At 38.2% G+C, this 12,975-nt stretch overlaps 1 protein-coding gene across 1 annotated transcript in view; it reads right to left on the reverse strand.

The window, feature by feature from the left end:
* FAT3 (FAT atypical cadherin 3) overlaps positions 1-12,975 on the reverse strand; it is a 524,400-nt gene that overhangs the window by 99,954 nt on the left and 411,471 nt on the right. The window contains 1 exon segment of the mRNA XM_035009400.1: positions 10,588-10,727. Coding sequence (XP_034865291.1) covers positions 10,588-10,727 — 140 coding nt within the window.

Consider the following 12,975-nt stretch of genomic DNA (forward strand, 5'->3'; position numbering starts at 1 on the left):
TGGTCAGCAAAGTTTTTTGTTGTTAATAATCATTTCATGAGTTTGTACTGACACGTCCAATTCAAAATTAGGGCATCATGTTTTTTACTTAATCTCATTCTTTTTTATATCTGTATCCTGTGCTGAAACCCCATGCTGAAATTTCTCATGCTCAATGACATCATCACAATTATTCACTGTTTTATATGAAGTACAGGCACGTGAGCCTCAGAATTATAATACAATATTGGTATTGCAATTATATTACAACTATGATCATTCAACAGCAATTTAATATTATTTTTATTTCTTTTGGTCCTTGAGATTTATCCCACTAGGGATATACAGTCACATTAGTATGTTTAAAGTCATAGAGAGTTCTTCTCTGTGTAGCTATGCCACCAACACATATAAGTTCATTTGCTTCCATTTACTTTCAAATTTCAAACTTGTTTTAATATTTAATTTTGTTTTATATTATATGTAAAAGTACTGATGTCAAATTTACAAAAACGGTATAATTAAAGTAGTTTAGCTTCTATCTCTTCCCCCCTCATCCTATTCCTTCTTTTCTTACAGGTAATGTTTTTTGTTTTTTTTTTTTTTTAAGATTTATTTATTTATTTGAGAGATAGAAGGGTGGGAGGGGGCAGGGGCAGAGGGAGAGAGAATCTCAAGCAGACTCTGCACTGAGCATAGAGCCCCATATGGGGCTCGATCTCATGACCCTGAGCCAAAACCAAGAGTCGGTTGCTTAATTGACTGGCCACCCAGGTGCCCCCAAGTAATGATTTTTTGAAGATTAATGTTACATTTTATCCATCTCTTTAGTTAATATAAACATACTATATACATTTCCTCAACCCCTGACACACACCCCGCCCCGCCCTCCAACATGCCATCTCATTTAACATCATATCAATGATTCTCAATTGAGGGTGACTGTCCCTAAGGGGATATTTGGCAATATCTGGAGATAGTTTTCGTTGTCACAACTGGAAGTTGGGGTGTTCCTAGAATCTAATGTGTAAGGGACAGGGATGCTGCTAAACATCCTACAATGCACGGGATTGTCCCTCGCAACAAAGAACTATCTGACCTAAAACATCAATAGTGTCACTGTTGAGAAACTCTGCATTCTCATATTCTGAAGACCAACCCACAACAGTATAGAGATACTCTTTCAGTGGGTAGGTGGATCACAGTTAATTCAACCATTCCTCTATTAATGTTCATGTAAGATGTTTCCAATTTTCACTCTTAGAATGAGCACAGATGACCCTTGTGCCCAGGTTTTTTTATATTATATTGTGAGTGGTGGATCAAAGGATAGTGCTTATATAGTTTTGTTAGTTATTTCCCTATTCCTCTTCCCAAAAGTTTTATTAATTTGTATTCCCATAGCAATATATAAGAATGGCTGTCTTCCACAGCTTTGCCAACAGAATATGTACTCAAACTTTTGTATTTTTTGCCAATCTGATAGATTAAAAAATAGCATTTCAGTGTACTTGTAATTTGCCTTTTGCTTATTATGAGCGAGGATGAGCATCTTTTCATATGTTTAAGAGGCATTTGCATTTCTTTTCCTGCGAAAATTATTTATATCAGCTCATTCTTTTATGGGTTAGATGGCCTTTTCCTTCTTTATTTTTGGAAGCATGGTGATATAAATTGCAAATATGTTTTCAATTTCGTCATTTAACTTTATTTTGCTTTTTTTTTTTTTTTTGGCCATGCAAAAGCTTTTATTTTTATTTTCAGGAAATTGAATATATCAATTTTTCCCTTATTGTTTCTGGACTCTGAGTCATAGTTTAGAATATTTTCTACACTTCCAGGTTATAGGTGAATACACTCATTTTTTAAAAATAGCATTTACATGTTTCCTTTTCTTACATTTACATCTCTACTCCATTTGGAATTTTTCCTGTATTATGTGAGGAATGGATCCAGTTCTATTTTTTTCCACATGGCTTTGCCTTTATTTTAATGCCACTTTTTTCTTCTTCTTTTTTTTTTTTTACAAGACCATCAATTCCCCACTGATTTGAGAGGCTTTTCTTGTATGCAAAAGTTTATTTCTGGATTTTCTATTGTGTTCCATCAGTTTATTTGTCTTTTCATATGTCAATATAAAAATGTTTCAATTACAAAGGCTTTACAGTATGTCTTAATTGGAAAAGTTAGGCCTTTCTGTGTTCCTTTTAAGAGTTTTCCAGGCCAGGCTTGCTTGTTGTTCTTCAAAATGAATTTTATAATCAACTGGTATAGCACCTGACGAAAAATTGATAGTGTTTTAAATTGCGTTATGGCAAAAATAGAAGTTAGGAGAACTGATCCTTTATGATGGAATTTTCCTATCCAAGGACATAGTTTGTGTTTCTTCATTTGTTCAGATCTATGGTTACATTTTTCAGGGATGTTTTAGTTTTCCTCAAATAGGTTTTTTTTTTTTTAAAGCTTATTTATTTATTTATTTATTTATTTATTTATTTATTTATTTGAGAGAGAGAATGTGCGTGCATGCGCGTGCAGGGGGAGGGGCAGAGGGAGAAGAGGGAGAGAATCTCTAGCCAACAGTACTATAAGTCATGCCTAAATGAAGCTCATCGAACATATATTTTCTCTGTAAGGCACATCACATCCTTCTTGCACTTGAGAACACTAGATTGCACTTCAGTACTACATTTTGGGGTCTTTCAAACCATGAGATTACCAACAAAGAACACAAAAATGCCAAGAAAAAAAGTAGTACTAAATAGATTGCAAACTGGACACTTGTATATAGTACGAGAGCTGAGACAAGAAGGTGGAGCATCACCTTGTTCAACAGTAGCAGGGACAATATTTTGCTGCTCTGTGCATGTCAGGGATTGAACACAAGGGTGCTGAGAACACTGATTTTGGGATTCTAGATAAATTTCAGAGATCATCAATGTATACCCAGCATCCAGCTCAGGGCTGGACACTTTGCAGGCATTCAATATATGTCATAGTTAAATATTTAGTATCTTGGTACACGGAGTTTAGACATCTGTGATACCACAGATTTTATTCTCTTATGCCATGATCCAGGCAAAATGATGATTATAAAGAAGATGATGATGATCATAATATTAATAGTATAATTTAACAATAACTACGATGATGACAATAAAACTATTAGACATTGTAGTAATAATAATAGTAGCAGCAACTAGATCAATGATGACATATTCCTTATATTTTTATAGTACTTAAAAAAGCTCCTTTATTTTTCTTGAATTTTCTTGAATGTGGGGACCATCTTAATTATTAAAAGCACCTAGGTGTGCCTAGGTGGTTCAGTTGGTTAAGTGTCTGACCCTTGATTTTGGCTGGTTGTGGGACCCAGTCCCGTGTCTGGCTCTGCGCTGGGCATGGAGCCTGCTTGGGATTCTCTCCCTCTCTCCCTCTGGCCCTCCCCTGCCTCCAGGTCTTGCATGGGCCTGCGAGCACTCTCTCTCTCAAAAAAAAACCCACCCAAACTCATATATCCAAAATGCACACACCCCAGGGAGTCCATGTTGAAGAATTACATTTGTTTTGCCTTTTTCTTTATAAATTCTATAACACAAATTGCTTTATCTCATCTATTTGCACTGGCTAATACTTACAGCACGATGTTAAATAGTAGTGAAGATGGTGACCTTCTTATTACTGACTAATGGGAAAGCTTTTACCAATTCTCCTTTAAGTACTATGCAGGCATTTGGCTGCATTCTAGAGAATTATTTACTTTTTAAAATAAATGTAGTCAGACCACAGCTCTTCTTACAAATAGCTGCACGGTCATTCACTTTGGTGCAGATGAACTTTTCTGAGGAAGAGAAAAGGGCAGTGCTATGACGTTTGTGCCAGGAAGACTTGCCCAAAGAGTGAGTGTGACGTGGGAACAAGATTGGCCTGGAGTTTATGGTAACGGAAAAAGGGCTGAGAAGCGTGCCTGTGAGTTTTAGGCATTGTTTTGAATCTTCACTGTATCTGGAAGGTCATACTAGATTCTTTGATTGCCAATTCTTCCTTTTAAAAAGTTCAAGTTAACTTAGTCAAGATGCTAAAATATTTGTGTCCACGGAAGCAGTTATATTGACGGGATAAAAAAGCCTTCCCAGCCAGCGAGGCTGCCCTGACCTTCATGAAGTTTCTAAGTTGATGTGCTCCTGAAAAGCTTGCCTCTTTCTGCTCGCTTTGTCTTGAGCCTAGTCTACAGTCAGAGCAAGTGCTTCTCTGTCAAAGGCTTCCTTTTCCTCATTTGCTTTTTATTTCCCACAGCTGGGGCCATTTGTGAGCTCCTGAACTAACAAAGCAAAGTAACTCTCAACATGTTGTGCGCCAAATGGTAATTGAAAGGCCCAAGGAAGTACAATGGGATCCAAGCGGGAGGGACCTGAATGCAGTAGGAAGTCTCTTCAGAGCTGGATTCAGTGCTGCCCACCACAAACACTTGGGGTTTTGCAGGCTCATCGAAGCTAAGTCTGGGTAGGTGCCAAGCCTGGCTTTACAAAGGCTCGTGGAATGAAGTGTCCATGGAGCGTGTTGGAGGGTAAGGCCTCCGTCTTTCATTAGAGCCAATTAAGCCCTAAATTACCGAGACTCTGTTCTGCCTCTGCTGGCATTTCAAAACCATTCTTAAAATATTCTATGATTGTGATGTCAAGGGTAATGCCCCTTGCATTTTCCCCAGGCTTACAAGTTTTGTTTGTGAACATATAAGTAGAAAAGAATCATGTCGGTTTGTGTTTATTTAACAATGTGTAAATCCATTTCATATACGTTGCTTAAACTTTATGGTCTCCCGTGTATCAATGGGAAGAATGAGAAGCAGAGAAGTTAAGGGGTGTGCCCAAGGTACCAATGGCAAGGCCAGACTTAAACTAGGTCATATGGAGACAAATTCTATACTCATTCCATTATACTATTTCTATATGCACTTAAATTATACACACATTAATTACAAATGCACCTAACATGTATGTGAACAATTAAGTGTGCAAATATTATATGCCTTGCTATCCAGAAATCCTAACTGGCACGAGAGATAATTGACATGACCATTGTCATTTCAGGAACATTAATCATAGGATTATTCTAAATAGAAAGTTCCCTGCTACCTTTAAAATTGGAATCCATTTTCCAAAATTGATTTACTTATAAGTTGTTAGGCACAAATCTATGACATACAGTGAAGTTTTATCATCATTATTTTTTTAACAGAAAGTCCCACCTAGAGTTGGCTTGCTGCCTTATTTTATCTCTATATAACTGTATTAGTTCCAGCATTTTCCTAATGTAAATGTACAAGGGGGCTTGTGGCTTCTTCCTTTTTCACCTACTAAGAGGTAGATGATGCTAAAGAAGATAAACGAAAACCCTTGACAAAGGATGTATACCTTGGGAGTTCCTTCATCTGGGGGATCATGGAGCAGCTTTGGCTAAAGTGATTCGTTCTTACCCTCACCTGCCTTTAAGCAGGTGCAAGGTGGAGGGAAAGGATAAGACAGAATCCACATCTTCAAGACAAAGTCTGCTCTTTGAGGAAGGAGGCCAGTTAGGAACTCCCAACACATCCCTTAGAGACAAAAGAATGGAATCCTCATGGCGGGGGAGGGCAAAGCAAACCTGAGGAATTCAGGTCCCAGACCTCTCAGCCCCCATGCATACACATACTTTGGCAGAAAACCTCTGTGGCTCATTAACTCAATTAACTGCTTTTGTGGGGCTGAAGAATTTTGGAGATTATCTGAAAGAGATTTTTAATCTCAGGTTTGGCTGCAAGCTGATTTTCATATCTTTATAAATCAAAGCAAGACCTGAATAAGAAAGGCATACTGAAATCGCAAAAGCACATATCACAAGTCCCTGAATCAAATCAACGTAATTTTTAGATTTTTATTTGGGCATGAATATCTCTGCTGTCTTTCATGAATAACAATGAAAGGCACACACACAGTATTTTATAGTTGTCAGGTATATTATTCCAATTTTAAGTTGAGGATGAGACTAATAATAAAAGCTGCATGTGTCTAGCACATCACAGATCTCAAGATATCTCAAAAGATCTTATTTTATTCTTATAATAACCCAGGAAGTATGGAAGGTATTATCCCCATTCTACAGAAGAAGCTGAGTCTCACAGAGACAGAGCTATCTTTCATGGTAACATAGACAGGAACCAGTTAAGTGCTGACTTGAATTAGGGTCACGTGATTCAAGGTCAATCCTCCTTCCTTTATACCAAATGCTTCCCCTAATGAATCATATATTCTATATATATAGAGATATAGATATAGATATAGATATAGATATAGATATATATAGATGTATAGGGGAAAGTTTCTGAAATCTATCTGATCTTGAGAAGGAAAAAGTGGGTTTGGACCTCTTTACCTGCATATACCCAGGATGGCCACCCAACCCATCTGTGTGCCAATTTCTCACTAGAAAAGTGAGTGTAGTGATAATACTTGATTCAGCTATTCTCAGTAAGCCAGGAAAATAAAACAAGAAAGAAGCTTGGTTAAGTCTCATTATGCAACTATCAGGCATTATATACTACTCTATATTTCCATCCATTGGTCCTTTGGAAGAGCCATGCTCTAGATTTATTTAAATTTGCTATGAAGACACAGTAGCTCCTATGGGTTTGATAGATGTGTGGGGAAAGTTGTTAAAACCAGTAATTTCTCATCCTTGCTAATGTGTGTCCTTGTGGCGCATAAACTCATCTGGCTGAGCAGAGGCTCTGAGGAGACTGGGGTATTTTGCTCCTCCCCAGCATGTATAGCTGGCTCTGAGACATTCTAACAGTCACAGGTGACGCTATGTTCCCCAGGAACACTCTTAAAAAGTGTCCCCTTCATAACGAGTAGAGCCAGGTGGGGTTCTCTTCCCGCCTTAGATTTACCCTTGCTTTTGAGGGGGGCACAGCACAGTGGCTGAGAGAGCAGGCTCTGGAATCCAGCTTACTACCTCTGAACGCTGATCTCCTCAAGTTACATAACCTCGCTTTGTTTCAATTTCCTTTTCTGGAAAATGAAGAGGACAACAGTTCCCTATTTCTAACATAACAAATGACCACTAACTTGTTTAAAACAACACCCGTTTGTTATCGCCTAACTCCGTAAGTCAGAAGTCTGAGTATAGTGCTGCTCACTTGTGTTCTCTACTTAAGAGTCTCACAAAGCCAAAATCAAGGGGTTAGCGGGGATGTGTTCCCTTCTGGAAGTTCTGGGGGTGAGTCAGCTCCAGGCTCATTCAGGTTGTTAACCAAGTTTAGTTCCTTGAGGTGGGAGGGCTGAGGTCCCCGTTTCCTTGCGGGCTGTCAACTGGAGCCCCTTTCAGCATCTCAAGGCTACCTGCATTCCTTGCCATGTTGTCCCCGCTGTACCTGAACTAGCAATAAGGTTTCAAATCATCTCACATTTGGACTCTCTGACATCCCTTTTTGTTGCCTCTCTTCCTACGCCAGCTGGAGAAAGTCATCTGCTTACATGCTCATTCAGTACATCTGAATCTTTAGAACGTGAAATCTGCAGAACCTTTTTATACTCTGTACTCATGCTAGGGAATCTCAGTAAGGAAAAGGATGTTTATTTGCCACCAGATATTGTAACTCTGAGGCACAAGAATCCTACAAGTTGGGACAACAGAACAACAATGAAGATGAAGGAAGCGTTTTCATGTAGACACTGAGATCCCCGAGGCTCTGATATATTTGACATTTGTGAAGTGAAATTCAACATGTTGTTTCTGGCTGATTTGAAGCCCTTGTCATAGATGTTTTATGATTCCAAAGGAACAAAGTAGAGAAAAGTTCCCAGAGGAAAACTGAACAGGTGTTTTTGGGCTACAAAACATTTATTTAGTTATATGGTGAAGGGTATCTGTTTGATGGTAGAATCATTACGTTGCCTAGGGTCATGGGTTGGAGCATGCTTTAGTGATTTCTAAAAGAAACCTAGAATGCCTTTTCTTTACCAAAACATCTTTTTGTAATAATGTCCTTGATACTGAGGGCTTTGACTAAATGAGAGAACTGCTTCTGTCTTTGTTGTCAGCGGAGCTGTGGCAAATGTGAGCAGAGGCCTGGATTGACAGAGGCTGGGGGCAGGGGGTGGGTATTCAGGCCCAAACACAGCCTGATGGTGTTCTGGTGGTAATAATGACACACACGTTTATAGTTTGGAAATGGTTAGTTCTCGCTTCTTGAGAAGCTCATGGCTCTGGAGACACAGAGCGACTTGGAAGCTTTTGACAAGAAAATCTCTTGCTACCCTTCATTAACCTACTTAGGTTGGCCTTGCCAAAGGAAACCTCCAAGCTCACCCCGATTCTCCCACTCTTCCCATCTGCTCTGGAGATAAGTCTAACTGTACATTAGTCCAAAATAAAATCAACCAAAATAGGACTTGAACAATGTCTTATAATATATGCTTCCAAGTGAACTTTTAAGGAGTGTGTGCGTATCAGTCATCTGGTTTTAAAACTCTGGATCCCTGTGACCTCAGGCATCTAGCATAGCTCCTAGCACATGGTATGAACCCAAGAAATACTTGTGGAATACATGCTGTTAAATGATTTCTCATCTGGTCCTAATGAAAGTCTAAAAGAAAAGTTTCATTGATAATTTTTTTTTTTTTTTTTTTTTGGTTAACACACATCAGTCGTGTGCTTTGAAGATCCAGCATATCTGCCGCGTAAGCCCTGCTGACTACGTCCCACCTACTATTCATCCACTCACTGCAAACATATTTCATGTGTATCTATAACATTCTGGGCACACTGACTTACCATTTCATTCAATTGTTATAAAACCCTGGAGAAAAGTATGGAAATGAATATGGCTCCATGCTTTATTTGTATTTTACTCAAATACATCTCGTGTTTTTAAGTGGTGCCAAAAAAGTTGAGGTTGGCTATGCTAAGAACTGGCCAACTCCAAAAGTGAAAGAGCAATAGAGACTTAGCAATACAGCAAGTGGGTTGTTTTATATTAGTCTTTGGGGCTTGCTTTTAGATCATGCGAGTCCCATAGGATCGCAACCATGGTGTCCTTTCTAGGCGTCTGTATTTTAGTCTTGAAAGTCCCCTGAAGAGTACAGATTTAAGTAGGGTGGCCAAATAATTTATTGTCCCAACTGGGGCAGTTTTAAGGGTGAATGGGACAACTACTAATAGTTACACGGGCGCAACAGGTGTAAATGGGCCTCTCACAGGTGGTCACGGCTGTACAGTCATCCTAGGAGAGGACACGGGTTGAAGGATCAGGAGTCATCACACCACTGGCTGCTGTGCCTCGTGCACATGATGTCCCCCTTCTGGGATTCAGTTTATTTGAACGAAAAGGAAAAGGTAAAGTAAACAAAGGCAAAAAGAAAAGAAGTAGAAGTAGAAACAAACCCTACTGTTCCTTTAAAATTCCACCATTTATGATTATGCACAGGCTCAAAGGAGAAAATCTCGTCGTATGTTTGAAACCACTTCAAACTAAGAGGCAGCACATGAACGATCCTCTTCTTTCCTTTTTAAGCCTACATAGTTACGAGAGCTTACATCACAGTTTAAACAAATCGACACTTGCTAACTTTGGGGTGGGCAACAATTTCGTCTTCACGTCCTGCACCACTGTGTTGAGGAGTCTCAGGGCACATTTGGGCTGAGCAGGAAAAAAGACCATGGCTGATGAGTGATGGCTTCTGGGGTCGTGAGGACAGGAGAGAGAAGTAGGGAGAATGAAAGAGGTATAGGGCAGGCATGTATGCCTGTTCTAAAATAGAAAACAAAAAAAATCTTCTCATATTTGGGGTAAATCCTGTTGGTCTCACCCAGAGATCTTCTCCTCGTCCTTGCTCTCTGTGCCCTTTCATCAACACTCACATGCCAGATTTCATTTTGTAACTCTCCCATAAACTTGCTACCTCCAAGCAATGGTGCTTACCCCTGGCTGCTTGTTAGAGTCATGGAGAATCTCTGCTGGTGGGGCCCAGGCTTCAGTGGTTTTAACACCACAGGCCCCATGACCAGGGGATTCCACAGTGCAGCCAGGATGAAGGACCACTGGCATAGAGGCTAGAACGAGAGACGGGATGCAGGGCACCTAAATCTCAGTCCCTGTTCTTAATGAAGGCTGTGTGACCTTGAACATATCACTCATCTGAGTCTGTGAAATGAACTTGGACTCCTGGGTGTGTCTAGCTCTAACTCTGAGACTGAAAGGTGAAGTGAAAGGTGAAAAGTGAAAAGGTGAAGAATATAATGTTGTGTTGACTCAGACAATATACACATCCTCTTCTTTGTAAATTCAAGGAAAGGTGACTTTGTTGTCAAAGAGATAAATCTACGGTCAATGATCAAGAAGCAAATACATATCACTCTTCCATGCATGAATAGTCACTGCTAAGTTATACAGTATCATTGATAGAATCCTTTTCCTAGGTTGTTCTCTCAAATGCTTAAAAAAAAAAAAAAAAACAGTAGAAATCCATGGACATCATTTACTACTTCCAACACATTCTTTAATCATTTGCACCATTGACATTAGCAGATCATTGGGCATTCTCACCATTTAGTAATTTGACATCTTACCTGAGTGACAGCAACATTTGTTCCATCGGTGACTTCCACACTCATATTATAGATGGACCTCTGTTCTGCATCCAAAGGTTTTGCAATGACAATGGTCCCAACACCCTTCTCTGCGTCAAAAGAGCTGTCAAAATTCCCCCCTGATGATTTCACAAAAACAACATGAAATTAGCATATCTGAGAAGTTATTACATCTATTGAAGCATATAGCTTTAAAGGGAGCTCTTATATAGAAATACTTTTTTGACAGGCATCCCTATGGCTCAATTTTGTACATCTTAAATGGGACCTCTTTATTTCCAACTTGATTTATATTTCCAAACATAGCCTCTACAATGCATAACAAATGTCACAAAAAACAATGTATTGCAAAGAAAAATCTCAGCACTAATGTTAAAGGAGTAAAGCATAAACTGACTCAGTAAAATATTTAGAAAGCTTAAGGGCCTCCAACCCCTTGTGGTTTTTCTGCTAATAATTTGTAGACCTTTCTGCTTTTCTAAAATAGATTAAATTCTAAGTAAACAAATAGTCCAATTAACAAAAATGTGTAGACACTCTTAAATCTAGGATTGATGGTAAACATTTGGTTGGTAAAGTTCAGATTCCCTCCAAGAGATGTCAGAAATAAAAGTATAAATACTAGAAAATAAGAAAAAGCAAAAAAAAATTGAGTTTCATATCAAAAATTCTGTATCTGCAAGTTGGGATGTTTATAGAAAAAAAAAATTCTTTTTTGCCATCTTGACAGTGTGAATTATTTTTCTCCCAAAAAGGTAGCAAGTTTATGGGAGAGTTACAAAATGAAATCTGGAAGGAAGTAGAAGAACACATCAGTTTATGTGTCATCACTCATAAAGCAATAAGTATGAAAGTTTAAAAAACTTTCCTCCCCCCGTGTTGGATCAAGTATAGCCCACAATCTGTGAATAATGTGCCAGGACAACACAGGCTATTTTGAAATTACTGTAGCTCTTTCCATCTCTGTGAACTAAAATGTGGTTTATGATCTTTCCCAAAATGAAAGCTTTTTTTTTTTTTCTTTTTAAGGGGGAGAGAAGATAATGGTACAAACGCTGGACTAATTTTAATTAAATATCAGTACATGTTCACAAGCTCTATTTATTTTAGTCTGAAATTCCATGATGTCAATTAATTTTGTTCTTGGATAGTAATTTTATTTAGCCACAGCACATAGGGCAATGCGTTTATTGAATTTCATATTTTAGAAAAGAAATCTTGGCTTCTCTTACATTCACCATACTCTGCATTTCATTTTGCTGATCAGTGAACAATACCATATACAATTTCTATGATATTACAATTACAAATGAGTGAATGACTTAAGGGAAAGGAGAATTTTACCTGAATTAGTACAATGTGATGTACAGTGACACAAAATAAATCATATGGTTTACTTAAAAAAAAAACAACCTGGTCATATATATTTCAAATACTTATTGCTTGCAGCCGTCATGTGCACTTATGATTATTAAATTGCTAGAGAGAACATAATTGCCCCTGACATTTAATTAAAGTTATGGAGATACGGGGGGACCACAGAATTACTGGGAGATGATATGTTTTTCAAAATTTTGATCTAAAAAGAGACTCATCTTCCAATTAATATCTTTAACTGATTTACTGTGTAGCACTTAATGTTAACTCCAAAAAAAAAAAAATCTTTTGAAGAAGAGGAGAAGGAGAAAGGAGAGGAAATCGGGCTGAATAGGGAAGCAAACCTCAGGTCACCGTGTCTCTTTCAAAGGGAGTGCTTCTGGTTGATAACTACATGAATAAAATGTTAGGCTGATTCAAGCACCTTGAATCACCATCCTAATAAGCAAAGAAAAATCATTTGCTATCAACTGGTACATTCAAAGTACATACTTTTCCACGGAAAGTTTCAAAGAAAGAACATAAAAGACGTCAGACCTGTGTGGAAGGGTAGAATGCCATTTCCTTGCTGTTTTGGGTGTTACTTCATATTTTAAATCACATTTAAAATCATTTTTCAAATGCTTTCCTATGCATTCACTTTCTTAAATATGAGAACACATTTAAGCATTATTCACTTTCTTAAATATGAGAACACTATTTTTGGGGGGTGCGGACAGGTTTAGGATATAGGAAAACGTCCTCTTTCAATGTCAATTATTTCAGAAGGTGGAAATTTGTAGGTCAAGGCAAAATAGAAATTATGCAAATTATAAAACTTTGGTTTGCTCCCGTTTAAAGATGAATGAAAATAAAATGTAGAGAACGTGCAAGCAAAGATTTCCAGTTTCAGTTCCTGTTTAAATGGGGCAATCCTATGTGCTCTCTCTCACTGCCTGAGACTCACATTTTCCTCAGGGCCCTGTGCTGAAATACATAATCATTTCATGG

Source organism: Mirounga leonina, unplaced genomic scaffold (genome assembly GCF_011800145.1).
Source record: "Mirounga leonina isolate KUSES-001 unplaced genomic scaffold, KU_Mleo_1.0 Mir_153, whole genome shotgun sequence".
NCBI classification, from domain to species: Eukaryota; Metazoa; Chordata; class Mammalia; order Carnivora; family Phocidae; genus Mirounga; species Mirounga leonina.